This window comes from Mauremys mutica, chromosome 1 (assembly GCF_020497125.1).
Source record: "Mauremys mutica isolate MM-2020 ecotype Southern chromosome 1, ASM2049712v1, whole genome shotgun sequence".
Taxonomy (NCBI): Eukaryota; Metazoa; Chordata; order Testudines; family Geoemydidae; genus Mauremys; species Mauremys mutica.
Window position 1 is genome coordinate 16,528,074 of NC_059072.1, and position 16,448 is coordinate 16,544,521.

At 40.1% G+C, this 16,448-nt stretch overlaps 1 protein-coding gene across 3 annotated transcripts in view; it reads right to left on the minus strand.

Moving 5' to 3' along the window:
- BEND7 (BEN domain containing 7) overlaps positions 1-16,448 on the minus strand; it is a 59,349-nt gene that overhangs the window by 30,675 nt on the left and 12,226 nt on the right. For all 3 annotated transcript variants that reach the window (XM_044997525.1, XM_044997516.1, XM_044997505.1), the window contains exons 2-3: positions 13,471-13,554; positions 5,929-6,228 (exon numbers count right to left, since the gene is read on the minus strand). In XM_044997525.1, the coding sequence (XP_044853460.1) occupies positions 5,929-6,228; positions 13,471-13,554 (384 nt within the window). The remainder of the gene's footprint in view (positions 1-5,928; positions 6,229-13,470; positions 13,555-16,448) is intronic.

Genomic DNA, 16,448 nt, shown 5'->3' on the forward strand with positions numbered 1-16,448 from the left:
AAGGTATCTGTCTGAACCTCTAACCAGACATGAACTGCCCCTATTCATTTCAATGACCATTAATACTGAAGACTAATGACGATTATTTAAATTGGTAACTATTTTACTGTTTTGCAAAGCACAAAAGAGGGCTGATCCTATTATGAAGAGCTGAACAACCTAATACGAGTCATTTCATTTTTGTATCACAGGTGTGCGGACCTTTGGAGAGTACCATTGTTTATTTTTTCTCCAACTTGACTAGCAGAGTTATCGTGTGCCCTTTAGTTATCACTTAGCAAACTCTAAGGATATGTCTACAGTAGAGAGCTTACAGCGGCATAGCTGTACTGATGCAGCTGTGCCGCTGTAAGATCTCTCGTGTAGCTGCTCTAAGCCAACGGGAAAGACCACTCCTGGTGACATAATTAAACCACCCACAATGAGTGGCAGTAGCTGTGTCAGTGAAAGAAGCTCCCCTGCCGACATACCGCTGTCCACACTGGCACTTATGTTAGTGTAACTTATGTTGCTCAGGGGAATGTCTTTTTTTCACACCCCTGAGCAACAAGTTTTGCCAAGTGGATGTACAGACAAGTAATTAACTCATTTAATCTTCTCTCAGAAGTCCCTCCAGCCTCAATTACTTTTGTTGCTCTTCTTGGAACTCCCTCCTATTTGTTAATAACTTTCTAGTTTCAGCTTGTACCTTCTGGATCAGCTCCTCAGCTAGCGTAAACTGGCACAGCTCCACTGGTTTCAATGGAGTCATGCTAATTTATAGTGAATGAGCATCTTCCACATTTCACCCAATCCCTGGAAAACCATGCCTGATGTGGCCCACCATGTTTTACTCCTCTCTTCCTTCACGTCTCTCCTAAGAGCGTCTTCTTCCAAAAGTCCTAGCCCTTCCCACAGAGAAGTATTGGCAAACTAAACAACTGAATCTCCCACCGTCCCACCAAAAAATCAAAATAAAGACTGCGAATCAAAGATTAATGGAAAATTTAATTCTTCAATCACACTGCTTTATGTGACATCCCCATAGATCAGACTGGGGCGAAAATAAGTAGTGGTAATTCTCCCAAGAGCCTCCCCATTTGTGGTACCAAAGTGAAATGTCATTCACTACTAGTAGATTGCACAGAACTTCACAATATGACCCTTCCTCTCCTTTCTTACATATTTTGATTGCCATCAGCAAAGTAATTAAGAATGTTACCATTTAAAATTCTCTCCCTGGGAATGTACTGTTAACACCACATTGAGATGAATGGGGCACCTCACACTTCTGAGACCTGCTGTTTCAGGCACTCTGTGAATTTAGTGAACACAACTGCACCAGTTACACTTGAGTCATATTTTATGGTTTTGTTTGCAATCTTAAAAGGTAGCAACTTGCTTTTTCTTTTTTTCAAATAAAAAAAGTGATTCCGAAGACTAGGAAGGCAGTCTCAATTAAAAAACAAACAACAAAAAGGGGTTTCCTGATCTGGCACAAGCCCAAGTTTGACCCTATCCCTCATCCTTCCTTTGTACATTGCCTATTCAGACTTATACCTGGTTTACACTACCCGGTTAGGTCGACGTAAACTGCCTTGCGTCGACCTAGCTGTGGAAGTGTCTTCACTTAAATCTGGCTCCTTTCAACGTAAGTGCCTCTGTACATCAGGGGTCGGCAACCTTTAGGAAGTGGTGTGCCAAGTCTTCATTAATGTAAGGTTTTGTGTGCCAGAGTGGCAGCACGGGTGGCAGATGGAACCCTAGGATGGAAGTGGGCTGAGCGGGGCCGGCAGCCAAGACCCTGGCTGGCAAGGGGCCGGCAGCCGGAACCCCAGACCGGAAGTGGGCTGAGCGGCTCATCCCACTGCTGGTCTGGGCTTCCGTAATCCAGGCCAGCAGTGGGATCAGCCTGCGTGGCACCTTTCTGCGTGCCAGACTGTTACTGGCTTTCAGGAGCTGTCCCACAATGCCCCACACTGACAATACAATTGATACAAGTGCTCCTAATGAGGAAGCATACCACCGACACAAGGAGCCAACTGTGCACACACACTAGCAATTTAATAACCGCGGTGGCTGTATGCTGACATAAGTTAGGTCGATATAATTTAGTAATGTAGACATGGCCTTAAGGTTCTTTGAGGGGAGGAATGGGACTTTGTGTAGCTCTAAATCTGTGCTAAGCACGTTGTGAACAATTGGGAAGACAAACACCACATAAGGAAGGTTTTTATTTTTAGTCTTGTGGCAGATCACTCAGGGTATGCCTACACTTAAATAGCTGGAGTGGCACACAGCCACTGTAGTGCTTTAGGGCTTGTCTACACTTGAAATGCTATAGCAGCACGGCTGAACCACTGCAGCTGAGCATCAGTGTACACACTGCCTATGCCAAAAGGAGGGGATCTCCTGTCAGCGTAAGTAATCCACCTTCCCGAGAGGCAGTGGCTAGATCGATGGAAGAATTCTTCTGTCAATCTAAAGTGGTCTACATGGGAGCGTCGATGTAGCTATGTCTCTCAGGGGTGTGGATTTTTCACATCCCTGAGACATACGTATGCTTATATAAGTTCCCACTGTAGACCAGCCCTCCAAGTCCTTGAAGAGACTTCCACCAACACCCAATTGAACAACAAAACTTTTGTCATTCACAGGTGCTTAACCCTCACCCCGCGGAAGACAAAAGTTTTGCCACAGCAAGCGGCAGTGAAAACAGCTCGTTGTCGGCAGGAGTGGTCTCTCGACGACAATGCGAACCCCGCTCGTAAGGGGTGGAATTATTTTGTTGGTAAAAGTGCTGACAAACAGCATTTACACTGCCTGACTTTTAGCGACATGGACGTGTCGCTAGAAGCTGTGTAGTGTAGACAAAGCCTTATTGTCAGTAGAAGATTAGGTTCAAGGCAGCTTCCAAATGTGTACGTACTTGGTATAAAAATTCAGCAGCAACACCACCGCTCTCTGCCACCTCTAGCAAGGCAAATAGCGATACTGAGTGTCTGACAAAAAGTGAGTCAGTTATATTATCAACAATAATGAAAAAATCCCAGTCTCCCCTCCCTCTGGGCTTCTCAAGGTCATCCTATCTACTCTATCTTTGAACAATAAGCTCCTTGGGACAGGCCCAGTCTTACTTTCTCACTTGTATGGGAATCCAGCAAATTGCAGGAGCTTAGCAAATAATAATATTTGAAAGAGTAGATATTTTCAGATTTTGCATATTTGTCTCTAGTACGTAGAAACTTTGACTAAGCAAACACTGCCAGTAAATACCTGTTAATCTTTCCTGTTACAAATATAATACATTCTTAATGAAGGCACAGAGGCCCTGACTGAAAACCAAAGGGTCTGTTTTCCCATTGAGGCATGTGGGATTTACATTATAATTCCCATTAGCATTGATAGAAATTACCCATGTAAATCTACCATATGTATTGTAAATGGGAAAAGAGACCACCAGTATTTCAAATCAAAGCAGACTTCTACCAACTTCATACATATTCATGAAGAGTTTTTATTTTTCTTCCATCATCTCTCTTCCAATCAGTTACAATAGTGGAGTAAGAAACATCTTGTAGAATGGTCTCAATCATTGTTCCAAGCACTACCTTTATCATTTTTAGAGGACAAATGCAACTCTTTTCTACTTGTTATAAATCAATTTTTAATTTTAAAAAGAGAGCAGACTTTTTATTTTTATGGAGGAGTCTTTAAAGACCCGTCTCCCTCCATTCTGGAGGCAAGCCAGCATGTGAATTTGATACTGGCTTGTATGACGGAAGAGACACAGATACATTGCTTGGTAATTCTCTCTGCATAATCAGCAAGTACCCCAGGATGGTTCTCTATAAATGGATCCGCTGATAGTAAATCATGTTGGTGTAACAACATTACTACACTAACAAATTTATTCTTGAAAAGCACTTAGTACAATTCATCAAAAACAATTTGAGCGTAACCAAAAAGCAATTAAGATGGCACATTGCTGCCAGATCCTCTAAAGAATCAGAGAAATAAAAAAAATAAAAATAAAAAAATCTCAAAAAATAATTTTGGCCCAGATTCTGTAAACCCTTCACTTACATGCATAAGTGTTTGCAGGATTGGGATGTTAAACCAGACCCCTGTGCCAGACAGACCTCCACTAAAATCAGTGGGGCACTACATGAGCACAGGAATCTGTCCATCCTGGTCAGCTTGTAGGACCATGGGTGCCAGGTTTGTATAATTTTTGGTCGTGCCCAGCACGGCTTGAAGCAGAACTGTCTCATCTCTACAGACAGCTCTGAAAATATAAGCCCAAATGTTGGTAGAGCCAGGCCCACGTTCCTGAATACCGGTGGAGCACGGGCACCATGGGCCCACGTAACTCGCCGCCTATGTGTAGGATTAGTGCCTTAAGGCCTTATCTAAGCAAAGCTCCCACTGGCTTCAGTGGTGCAGGATCAGACCCTTGCTTTGTAATTATCATTATTTTTTTCCTTTGGTTACAATAATCCATGCATCCCCTTCACCTTTTTCTTCCACGCTTGTCTGTGCTGTCTTCTACACTTGGAACTCCCACCCTATACCCTTATGCAGGGCACTAATCCTCCATTCATTCAAATCTCTCCTTAAAAAACAAAAACCTGTAAGGCCCATAAACCCTAAATTACTGTATCTCTGAAATATACAGTCACACTAAAACAAACAAATCCACAAAACCTGAGTTACTGTCACACCATCCTCTGAATCTCCCAATACATGTGAGTCCAATCATTGTCTATACAGGGATATAGTCAATCCAGGAGGACTGAAACCTAAGCTTCTGAGAGCAGGGTTAGTACTTTCTCTTGTACAGCATAGGGAATAACAACAGTAATAATTTTTGCATCTGCTACAAATGAGGAATACGTGTGTCCTTATAAGACACACAAAAGATATCGTTCTATGGCAATTATTAATATCTCTGGGGACAACTGCAATTTAGTTGACGTATTGGAGCATGAGCTTTCGTGGGTGAATACGATGAAAGTGAGTATTCACCCACGAAAGCTCATGCTCCAATACATCTGTTACTCTATAAGGTGCCACAGGACTCTTTGTTGCTTTTACAGATCCAGACTAACACGGCTACCCCTCTGACACTTGCAATTTAGTTGACAATGTTTTTGGATAGACGCTCACAACTGCCATTTAAAATTTTGATAAACAAGATATCGGAATTGAGGCAGGTTTTATATTAGAAATTTGGAATTTAGGTTGAATATCAGGGAAATTTCTCAGACAGAGAGATCTTGCAGATTACGGAAGAATCTTCCAAAGGAGTAAAGAAAGCTCCTTAGTGACATTTAAAGCACTAAGAAAATATACATTTAAAAGCACTGGAACATCCACCTCAGGGAACAAGCCAACACGGGAAGCGAGATGGACAATATGCTCCAGATTCCATCACAATTTATCCCTAACGGTCCCATAAGAACAAAAGCCTACATGTACATGTGCCCTGTGTTGAAAAAACTGGCATTTTAGATCTCAGCTACAATTGTATTTCATATCTGGATGTAAAAAGTAATTTAAGTCCAATTCTGCCACCCTTACCCACGCAGAGTTGGATTTTACTCACAAGCAGTCCTCTGACCTCATTGTGCTACTGATTTCATTGCGCTACTCAGTGTGAGTACGAGCGACAAAATCTGGCCCTTAAGGTGCTATGAATTCAGTAACAATGGTTTTAATAAGTACAGAAATAAAGTCTACAGAATAAAATATTAATATTATGCACCACCACTAGGAATCCACTTTAAAACTTAAGGCCTATGGGAGCAGCATGCACTAGGCCCACACCCACAGTCTTTCAAGGTGATAACTATAATAATGTATTTATACCTATTATAATCATCTGAACACAGGTAGATATTTAGTATAGTAAAAAATAGTATTTGGAATAGCTAATTTAGATCATACCATTGGATCCTACAGTTCTTGTTTCATTTTGGAAGCTTTTAGACCGAGTCCCATATTGCCCTGAAAAATGGCTAGCTTGAGGTGATACTTCATTCCATGCACCATTCTGAGAAGGATGGAGGCTCGTCTGGGAGTCCGCCAGGGCAGTCAGGCGCTGGGCCCATGCTAGATCTAAATCCTGGGGTTCTTCCTTCAGCTTTTCTCCTTCTTTGCCAACTCGCTGATAGATTCTTCCAGTGCTGTCATTCAGTAATCTTCTCATCCCTGTAATTTGTTTTTTAATTTCCCGGCTTTCATCTCCTAATGAAAACAGAGCTACAGTTATCACTTTAAATTAGCAAAAATGGTAATGGGTAGAGATTAGTGATTTTAGATGCCAATAAGAGTTTCTAGCTCTTGCTGGACTACAAAACAACAAATAAATAAAAATAAAAGACATACTCGAGTGGTAGTTATGTATTCTGCCATGCTTTAATATGGCAGTAGTTGGGATATCTATGGTTAAAAAACCCTCTCATCTTGGCTTTCCTAATACTGTTTTTAAAGCTCTTACATACACAATACCATGGTTTTTAAAGCTCTTACGTATACCATACAAATGGTGTTTGCTGTTTTCTGCTGAAGGAAACAACAATGGGTACAGCTCTTTCAAATACACTATCATTTTATGAGCCTAATCCTATTCAGACATTGACATCAATGGGAGTTTCATCTGAGTTAAAGGATGCAGGATCAGACTGTAAAAAGAGGAGCCAGATACCTATTAAGGGACAGACCCAGCTCCCGTTGAAATCAACAACATAGCTCCCATTGACTTTAATTGGAAAAGGATCAGTCCCTTGGTCCTCGGAATTTCATCATAATGGGATACATAGAAATAAATAAAAAAACAGCTAATATATGTACAGCCTTATATAGCCAAACTTCTGGATGCCTTAAAATGCAGATTATATGAGAAAAAAGAAAATATGTACAAGAAAAATGTGTTTCAAATAAATTCAGCACATTTAAATAATAACAGTTACATACTTAATGCTCTCAGCACCATTTAAGAATTAATTTTATGTATGAAACTACTGATTGCACAATGAATATATATGTTTTGGGCAGATAGTAGCTATTTTTCTCATTAAAGTAGGCAGTACATTTCATTAGTAATAAGGAAATATTCATAACTACTTCTGAAATAAGAAGCTTCTATTTTTTACTGGTAATAGAAAAAAAAATCAAACATCACAAGCAAGAGGAATAATGAAGATCAAGAAACTGATCAAATCAATCCTCCTCTTAGAATACATTTAAGACGGTGCTACTTGGCATCATCTGTTCTTTAGAAAAAATTTCAATTTCCATTCTTACATACCACCCCAAAATAAGACATTTTAAGGAAAAATAGATGTACAAAACAGATTTTGGGAAGAAATGTATAATGGATCCAATTCAGCAAGGTCCTTAAACACATGCACGACTTCAGGAATGTGAATAGCCAGTCTCATCAACTTCAATGAGACTATTCATGAAAATTAGGCTGTTGTGATGCCTAAAATACTTGATAACAGTTAGGCAGTTGAGAACACAGCACATCATGTTGACCAACATGGTCTCATTGTTTCCTTGTACTCTCCCGTCTGTATCCATTTGCTGTCTCTTGTCTTACAGATTGTAAAATCTTTGGGGTAGGGACTGTCTTTTTGTTGTGTCTGTAGAACATATTCTGGGGGGAATTCTGCGCCACTGCACAATTTTGCAGAAATTAACGTGCATGCAGAATTTCCTTTTCCCCACAGAAATGGGCTGCAGTGCTGCTAGTTGCCACTAGAGGCTGCTGGACTTAGAAGAGCCCAGCTTGCACATAGAAGACACTGCGGGGGGAGGGAGAGGGAGCTAGAGGGTTCCTGGCAGCTGCAGTTCCCAGCATGCCCTGAGCAGGGTCGGCGCAACCCATTAGGCGACCTAGGCAGTCGCGCCTAGGGAACTAACATTTTGGGGGGGGGGCAGCCGTGGCGGCTGAATGTTCGGCCGCCGTGGTAGTCGTCAGTATTTCGGGGCCGGGACTTTCCACTGCCTCTGTCGGGGGCGGGATCTTCTGCTGCCTAGGGTGCCAAAAAGGCTGCCGGCGCTCCTGGCTCTGAGGGAAGGAGAGGACGGCATGCAGGAAACTCTGTGCAAGCCTGAGACCGAGCATCAGGCGGTTTCTCCCTCTTGGATCCCTGGGCTCTGGAGAGAGGAGGGGGACGGGCGTCTGGGGAAGGGGGGCCCGCAGCTGGGCTCTGGGGAGGAGGAGGTTCGGGTGTATTGGCTGGGGGTTAGCAACAGGTGGGCTCTGGGAAGAAGGGGTTGTGGTGGTCTGGTCCCCTGGCTGGGAGGAACGTGACAAAGAAACAGGAACTGGGTTGTCATAGGGGTTTCTTTAACTCTCCACTCCTGGGGGAATTTGTGTGTGTGTCTGTATTGTTACAGACGTACTTGCTGATAGGTATTTTGAAATAAATTACCAAAATAATTGACACTGGCATGATTATGTAGTGTTATTTTGACAAATAAAATTTGCAGAATTTTAAAATATTGTGTGCAGATTTTTTAATTTTTTGGCACAGATTGCCCCCAGCTGTAACGACACTTAGCGCAATGGGGTCCTGGTCCATGACTGGGGCTCCTAGGTGAGCCAGCAATACAAATAATAATAGTTATGTGCTTTGGTACCTTGTTGAACTGGAGCCTACTTTTTTTTTTTTTTTAAACTAATACACAGTATGGGTCTGTAACTGTGCATCCTGCAACCCCAGTGTGCCCATGGGGCCAGCTATGTTGAAGGAGAGCTTTGGTCTTGAGTGAAGAATAAACATGGGAGGATAGCTGCAAAATCTATCTCCAGAGAATCACTGCATCTCCCATCTGACTTAGCTTCAACATTGCCATGTCTGGCTCTGCTCCACCACGGAGCTGTGCGTAGAAGTGGCAAAATCTAGCCCTATTTTAATATATCACAAGCATTTTTCAAGAGAAATGTTCATAACCAAGGTGTATGACAAAACATACTTATTATTTCTTGTTCAACTATAACTCTTCTATGCCAAAGCGTAACTAATTTGTAATTTTCAAGTGGCCTAACTTCAAGGTGTCTTAATAAAGCTCAGATACTACTTATTCTGAGGAATGGATGTGCTCTCTTTAAAATAATGTTAAACTGTTTCCTTAATGAGTGAGAATTTGTGTACAGAATTTACAATATACTGCTTTGAGAATCATCAAAATACTTCAAATTAAAACAGGTACAAACTGAATTCTCCCACTGACAAATGCATGTGTGCTTCCAGGTGCTAAATATTTAACTGTATTAAGTAACAACAGCATATTTATAGCAACTTGAATTAATGAAACACCACTGGCAATGTTGTAATGTAATGTCTAAACCCCTACTTCACCAGTATGTTTTCACTAGTTTTCTTTATTGTTATACTTTCCCTGTATGTAGTATGTTGTCTAAATGCAGGTCATTGTGTACTTTTCATATAATTTCATGGGCTGTCTTTGGGCTAGTCTACACTTACCGCGCGGGTCGACGCGGTGAGTTCGACTTTCCGGAGTTCGAACTATCGCGTCTGATCTAGACGCGATAGTTCGAACTCCGGAAGCGCTAGTTCGAACTCCGGTACTCCACCTCGGCAGCTGGAGTTAGCAGAGTCGACCTTGGAGCCGCGGAGTTCGGTTCCGCGGCGTCTGGACGGGTACGTAGTTCGAACTAGGGTAGTTCGAATTCAGCTACGCTATTCACGTAGCTGAATTTGCGTACCCTAGTTCGACCCCCATTCTTAGTGTAGACCTGCCCTTAATCACAGTGGTACATAGAATTACATAATTTTGCTATCCCACATTGTGAAAAAAATTATATGATTATACATATAGTATAGCTAAGAAATGGTCTGTGATCATGAAATGAAAATCTCTCTTGAAATACATGTATAGGCTCAAGAGGGAAGAATTAAAATTACACGTTCATCCTTTGCTTTGGCATTTCCTGAGTGCATAAATTAAACAAATAACCTTAATGTTCCCTTAGCGCAGTTTAATTTAACTTCCCATTTTTTTATTTTAAATAAAAAGTAGGAAAGATTTAAAAAATAAAACTGACTATATCTTTTACTTTACACAGCTTCAAAGTTTTGCTCAATTACAAAGAACTCCTTGCCTGAGGAGGTTGTGAAGGCTAGGACTATAACAATGTTTAAAAGGGGACTGGATAAATTCATGGTGGCTAAGTCCATAAATGGCTATTAGCCAGAATGGGTAAGAATGGTGTCCCTAGCCTCTGTTCGTCAGAGGATGGAGATGGATGGCAGGAGAGAGATCACTTGATCATTGCCTGTTAGGTTCACTCCCTCTGGGGCACCTGGCATTGGCCACTGTCGGTAGACAGATACTGGGCTAGATGGACCTTTGGTCTGACCCGGTACGGCCTTTCTTATGTTCTTATGTTCAAATAAATCTTTTTTGAGATGGGGCGACCACATCTTCACACAGTATTCAAGATGTGGCTGTACCATGGATTTATATAGAGGCAATGTGGTATTTTCTGCCTTTATCATCTGTCCTTTTCTTAATGGTTCCTAGCATTCCTAGTGGGGGGTGGATTTGAAGTACACTCTTCATTTAAAAAAATTCATGCAACCCTGTTAATTTAGCTACATATTGAACAACCCTCCAGCTGAAATATCTAGCTGTAGTTTAATAATTGTAATGTAGCATGAAAGTACAGTAGCCCTGCTCCAGGGGAAAATGTTTTTGATCTGACTGATTATAAGCTTCTGAAAATCTTATTCCAAGCACACACAGTAAAGGATGCTTCCCCCACCCCCACCCCCTTTGCTAAGCTCATCCAGGGCTAACTCCTGCTCCTATTGAAGTCAATAGCAAAACTCCCACTGATGGAGGATCTGACCCTAAGAACCTGATCCTGTAAATTGCTCTGCTGAGATGGATGTCTGCACCCATGTGGACCTTTGTTAACTTCACTGGGGTTTCACATGGGCTCAAGGGTTGGCCCATGTCCTTGCAGGACTGGGACCAAAGTGTACAATGAGGAAATGTTGCTATACCAGATGTGCATAATTTAGATATAAAGCGAAATGGCAAATAGCAGATAGCTACAAAACAGCCAGGACAACTTTTCAGTTGGTTTGGAAAACCTATGATCTGATAAAAAGGATCCCCCTCCTGCCTCTATTTTCTCAGCCAAAATACTTGGAAAAGGTTCAGAAAAGGGCAACAAAAATGATTAGGGGTATGGAACAGCTTCCATATGAGGAGAGATTAATAAGACTGGGACTTTCAGCTTGGAAAAAAGAGATGACTAAGGGGGGATATGATTGAGGTCTATAAAATCATGACTAGTGCAGAGAACATAAATAAGGAAGTGTTATTTACTCCTTCTCATAACACAAGAACTAGGGGGTCACCAAATAGAATTAAGAGGTAGCAGGTTTAAAACAAACAAAAGGAAGTATTTCTTCATACAACGCACAGTCAATCTGTGGAACTCTTTACCAAAGGATGTTGTGAAGGCCAAGACCATAACAGGGTTCATAAAAGAACTAGGTAAGTTCATGTAGGATAGGTTCACCAATGGCTATTAGCCAGGATGCGCAAAGATGGTGTCCCTAGCCTCTGTGTGCCAAAAGTTGGGAATGGGCGAGAGGGGATGGATCACTTGATGATTACCTGTTCTCTTCATTCTCTCTGGGGCACCTGGCATTGGCCACTGTTGGAAGGCAGGATACTGGGCTAGATGGACCTTTGGTCTGACCCAGTACGGTCGTTCTTATTTGAAAACACAGCTATATATAAGAAACCCTTTTGCAAGTTTAACTATAGTAGCTGCTGACAAAAAAAAATCATACCTGGATATAATTCTATTAAAACTAACAAGTAATTTCACAGACTTATGTAAAGTCAACTTTTTCTGTATGAATAAATTGTGGAGGATATTATTCCTGGAACAGAATATATTCTTGGAATTACTGAGTAATTTATGCACTGTTCCACCGTTCCAAGTACATGTTATTTATTTTATCATGACAAAATAAAGTTATTAATCTGCTGACTTCCATTTTAACAATGTGAAATGCTGTAAAATGCACAGACACCTGCATTACAGTACATTTCAGTTCCACTTTATATCAGCCATAAACATCTCTGTTTTGGACACCTCTTCAAAACAAATGCACAAAGCATACTGTATGTGGCATTCGATTTTATGAAACTATAAAAGTTCTTCACTGTTAATTACACAGACAAATGTCTCATCACACATTTGGTTACCAGGATAATAATTAGTTTTCCACATTAACCTTTCAAAGACAGAGCATGAATTTCAAGTCAAAAGCACTGTAAAAAGACTCAGATAGGAGGTACCTTACATTATACTTTAACATTTTTGTGAAGATAATAAAATACAAAGACTGAAGAAAACAAATAGTGTATGCAATCAACTTTTTAAAAGACATTGTGTCTATATGTAATAGTATTGTCTGCATGATACAGTGGTACAATCCTCTCAAGGACTTGCATGCTCATCTCTGAGCTAACATTTTTGTGCTAAAACAGACATGCTGTCAATATCTGCCAGACAGTTATGGGGCTTTACTGATTCAAACATCAGACCCAGAGCCTGAGCCTGACAACCTTTACGCATGTGAATTTAATGGGACTATTCAGGATCAGAGATACTGGATTTGCTTTCAAATCCAACTCGCATTGATGTCAACTGAAAGACTCATATTGACTTCACTGGGAGGTGGATCAGGCCTTTAATGAGGTGATGTCTTGAGTATCTTCAAGTCCATGGGTTAAGACACTTAGCTCTTTTCTGCAGAGGCTCAGAGCCTCTCAAGATCAGACTCTAGATAAGACAGGAGTGAAAATGAAAAGGAAGAGTACACAGCCACAAAAATGACGAGCGGCTCAGTGATAACCAGTTCTATCAAGTTGTAATTAAAGCAGACTATATATTACATCTCTGTTTTCTTTACGCATTTTTGACTGTTGATTTAATTCAATTTTGCGATGGCAGTATTAGCAGCCAGGCTACAGAGGTGAAAGGACATTACATTAAGACATTACATTAATCCTCTGTCCCACCCAGGGCAGAAGCAACACCAAACAAATAGCAGCTTCCCGGAAATTGAATTTCTGTTATCCAGATGTCAAAGATGTAATACCCCAATTACACAAACTATTGCCAGTGAAGCATGCTAGTGGATATGCAATGTAAATGGGGTGAACAGAGAGCTGCAAAACTGCCCAGTCAGCATCTGGCTCTGAGAGTGAGTGATAATTAGCACTCTGTGTAGACTCTAATAAACATTTATGTCTGAAACTACAACTTTTAGCAATGTTAATAAAAGGATATATTGGCAATCTGTAAAATAAAAAGGTCTTGAAGAGAATGTCATATTAAACAATGGCATACAGCTCTTTGCACTGCCCCCTAATTGCAAATGGCTACACCGTGTTGCTCATAAATTAATTGACAAAAGAACATACCTAAAAAAACCGATTGTGTTTCTTTGGTCTCCCCATTAACATCATTGCTGTAGTCAGAGATCTTATATACCTCGTGATGATAATCTGGAATGAAAAAGGATAAAAAAAAATTAGAGCTCAAGTGATCTGGAAAAAATGAATGCTGAAGACATTGCTACAGCTTTACTACATCATTTATCAATATATCTGCAGTTTATTCCATGTACATCAAATTAACCACAGAAAATGTGCTCTGTATCAGCACTTCCTAAAAAACTTTGCTCACACTGAAGAGAACTGAAATATTGCACAGATTTTAGGGACAAGCTACGCCTGGCATAAATTACTATGTGCATTTTCACAGAATATTATTTCACCAGATGCCGATTATCTGGATTCTTGCCTTACAGATGGAATGCAAATATATAATGTAAATGAAATCTTTACCCTCTTATAGGCCAAGGGTAACTTTCACACTTTATCTCAAAACAAAATTAATTAGTGATATACATTATGGAATAAATTTTTAGCTCTGTGACCTGATCCTGTGCCGCTGATGTCATTTGGCCATTGAATTCCTATGGGACCAGATTTGGGCGCTATATGTGGATACTGACTCATGGCAATTGATTTCCACAGCCATCATAAAAACACTGATTTTCTATTTCAAATGAAATGCAACCTGGATAAACAGTCTGAGCTCTGACCACAGGTGTGCATTTAGTAAGAACAACTACATTCTCTACATGCAGATCAGAAGAGAGTAGCATTTACAACTGGGAATACTGGGAGACAGCATGCCAGGATTCTATTTCTGACTCTGCTACTGACAAACCTGACAGTGACCATGACCTTGGGAAAATCACTTTGGACTGAAAAATAAGGTACTAAGCAGCTCTTGTGAGATATTGCACACCTTCAACTCCTACTGACTTTAACGAGACTTGAGCATGCTCAGCACCTCACCAGGACTGGGTTCTTGAATTCCATGTGTCTCAGTTTCTCCCTCTGTAAAGTGTTTTTTTATAACATTAACTTGCTTCATAAAGGTGTTGTGAGACTTCCTTAATTAATGGGTGGGAAAGTGCTTTGAGATAGTCAGAAAAATGGCACAACAGAAGCGAGTACTCCTCCTTTTATGAGAAAGGCACCTCCCTCTCTGACAAAATAATCAGGTCCAAAATGTAAAGATCCCCTAATATACGGACTTTATTGTTACTTATTATTTGTAAAGCACTATTAGTGTGACCACCTCAACAAAAAAAAACTCCAGCAGCAAACCAAAATCACACATAATACAGCAACATGACAGACAGACAGAAGGGAAGGATGAGGATTGTGAACATAAGGAAGGAAAGTTGAAGAAGTGAGTCAGAAGAAATGAGGTTTGGTTTTGGTTTTTTTGGGTGGGGGCAGATAGATGGATGAAGGAGAATTAAGTTGCACAGCACATGGGACCAAACATAAAGTTCCAGGCACAGAGATGGGAAAAGTTAAGTCTCTTTTGTGAGAATTATAAAAAGAGGATTTACCAGAATCTGATACATTATTCACTTTTTCCTATATTTTGATATCTTCTGATGAAGATTGTCAAAATCTGGGCAAAAGTGTGTAATAATGCTAAAGAACTATAGTGAGGGGCAGATTCATAATGCTTAGAGAAACAGATTGCATGCTATCTCTCTAAAATTTCCCATCTCCAGTTAGATATGGTACTCTTCACTGTTCCTTAACTGTTGTATGACAGTTTCTGCATTTCACCCAGAGGTGGCTGCACTGGAGGTATACACAATTTTATGTATACAGTAGTCTGAATTAGTTCATGATGATGATAAAGTACTTTGAGATTTCTTGGGATGAGAGAGGCTACAGTAAACATAACAATAGTTTACATAATATAAGTCAATATAACAGTGGGTGTCTCTCTTAGTCCTTTCTTCTGCCTGCGATGTTGTAGTCCAGGGCCTATGAAATCCCTATCAATTTCCTCACAGTAAACTAAACTATGAAATTACTGAATGACTCAAGCAGGAAACACCGGCTGAGTAGCAGGGAGACACCTATTTATACATAATTATCTTGATAATCAACTTGCATAGGAAATGGGGGGGGTGTACATGAAAGCTGAATCTCACTTGGTTAAAATACAATTTTTATCTTCTCCAGTCTCCCAGAATCAAAATACAACTTTTTCAGAAATTGTGTTTAGTGTGGTTGGCCTCTTTAAATTTCTATAACCGGAAGGGTTCTCAGACAAACCAAAAAAAACCCCAAAAAACTAATTTTCACTAGTGAATTCTTAGCTAATCTATTATTTAAAGTTAAAAGTTATTAAAAAAATTATCAATCTACATTACAAATGACACCTTAAGACTGAATGTTTATAAAATATTAATTTACTTTTGACTGTGTTATTCATCACTTCTTACAGTTTTTTCAACTTGCAAATACAAACAACTAATCAGTTTCATTTTCAGATCCTCATAATTTAGCACAATTCAGCAATGCTTATATTATAAGCAATGCAAGAGAATATATAATTGTTAATAAAACCTGTTTCCTTCTGATCGTTAAACCCCAGATATATGGCCAGTAGAAATGTGTTTGCAAATGTAGGGTTTTGGCCAATTTTGCCCTGACAGTATTCCTTTAGATTAAAAAAGTATGTTATGTGCAATGCTCAAGATTCTACTGTAATGTTAAAATGAAAATATTTAATTGTTCAATATTTCCTGATAGTGAGGTTATTTTCGTTTTTAAATTCCTCTGCTTCCCGTTTGTTTTAATCTAACGTTGACTGAAGAGGGATGCCTAAATATACTAAGTGCAAAACCGTCACATTACAAAAAAAAGTGTGACATTACACCAATGAAGTCACTTGCCTTGAACTTAGCATGCAGGACACACACAGCATTCCATGGAGATAATTCAGTTCAATACTTTAAAACACGGAAGTCAAATCAATGAGAGTAAAAGATCTAATCAGCTGGAGTAGCAGT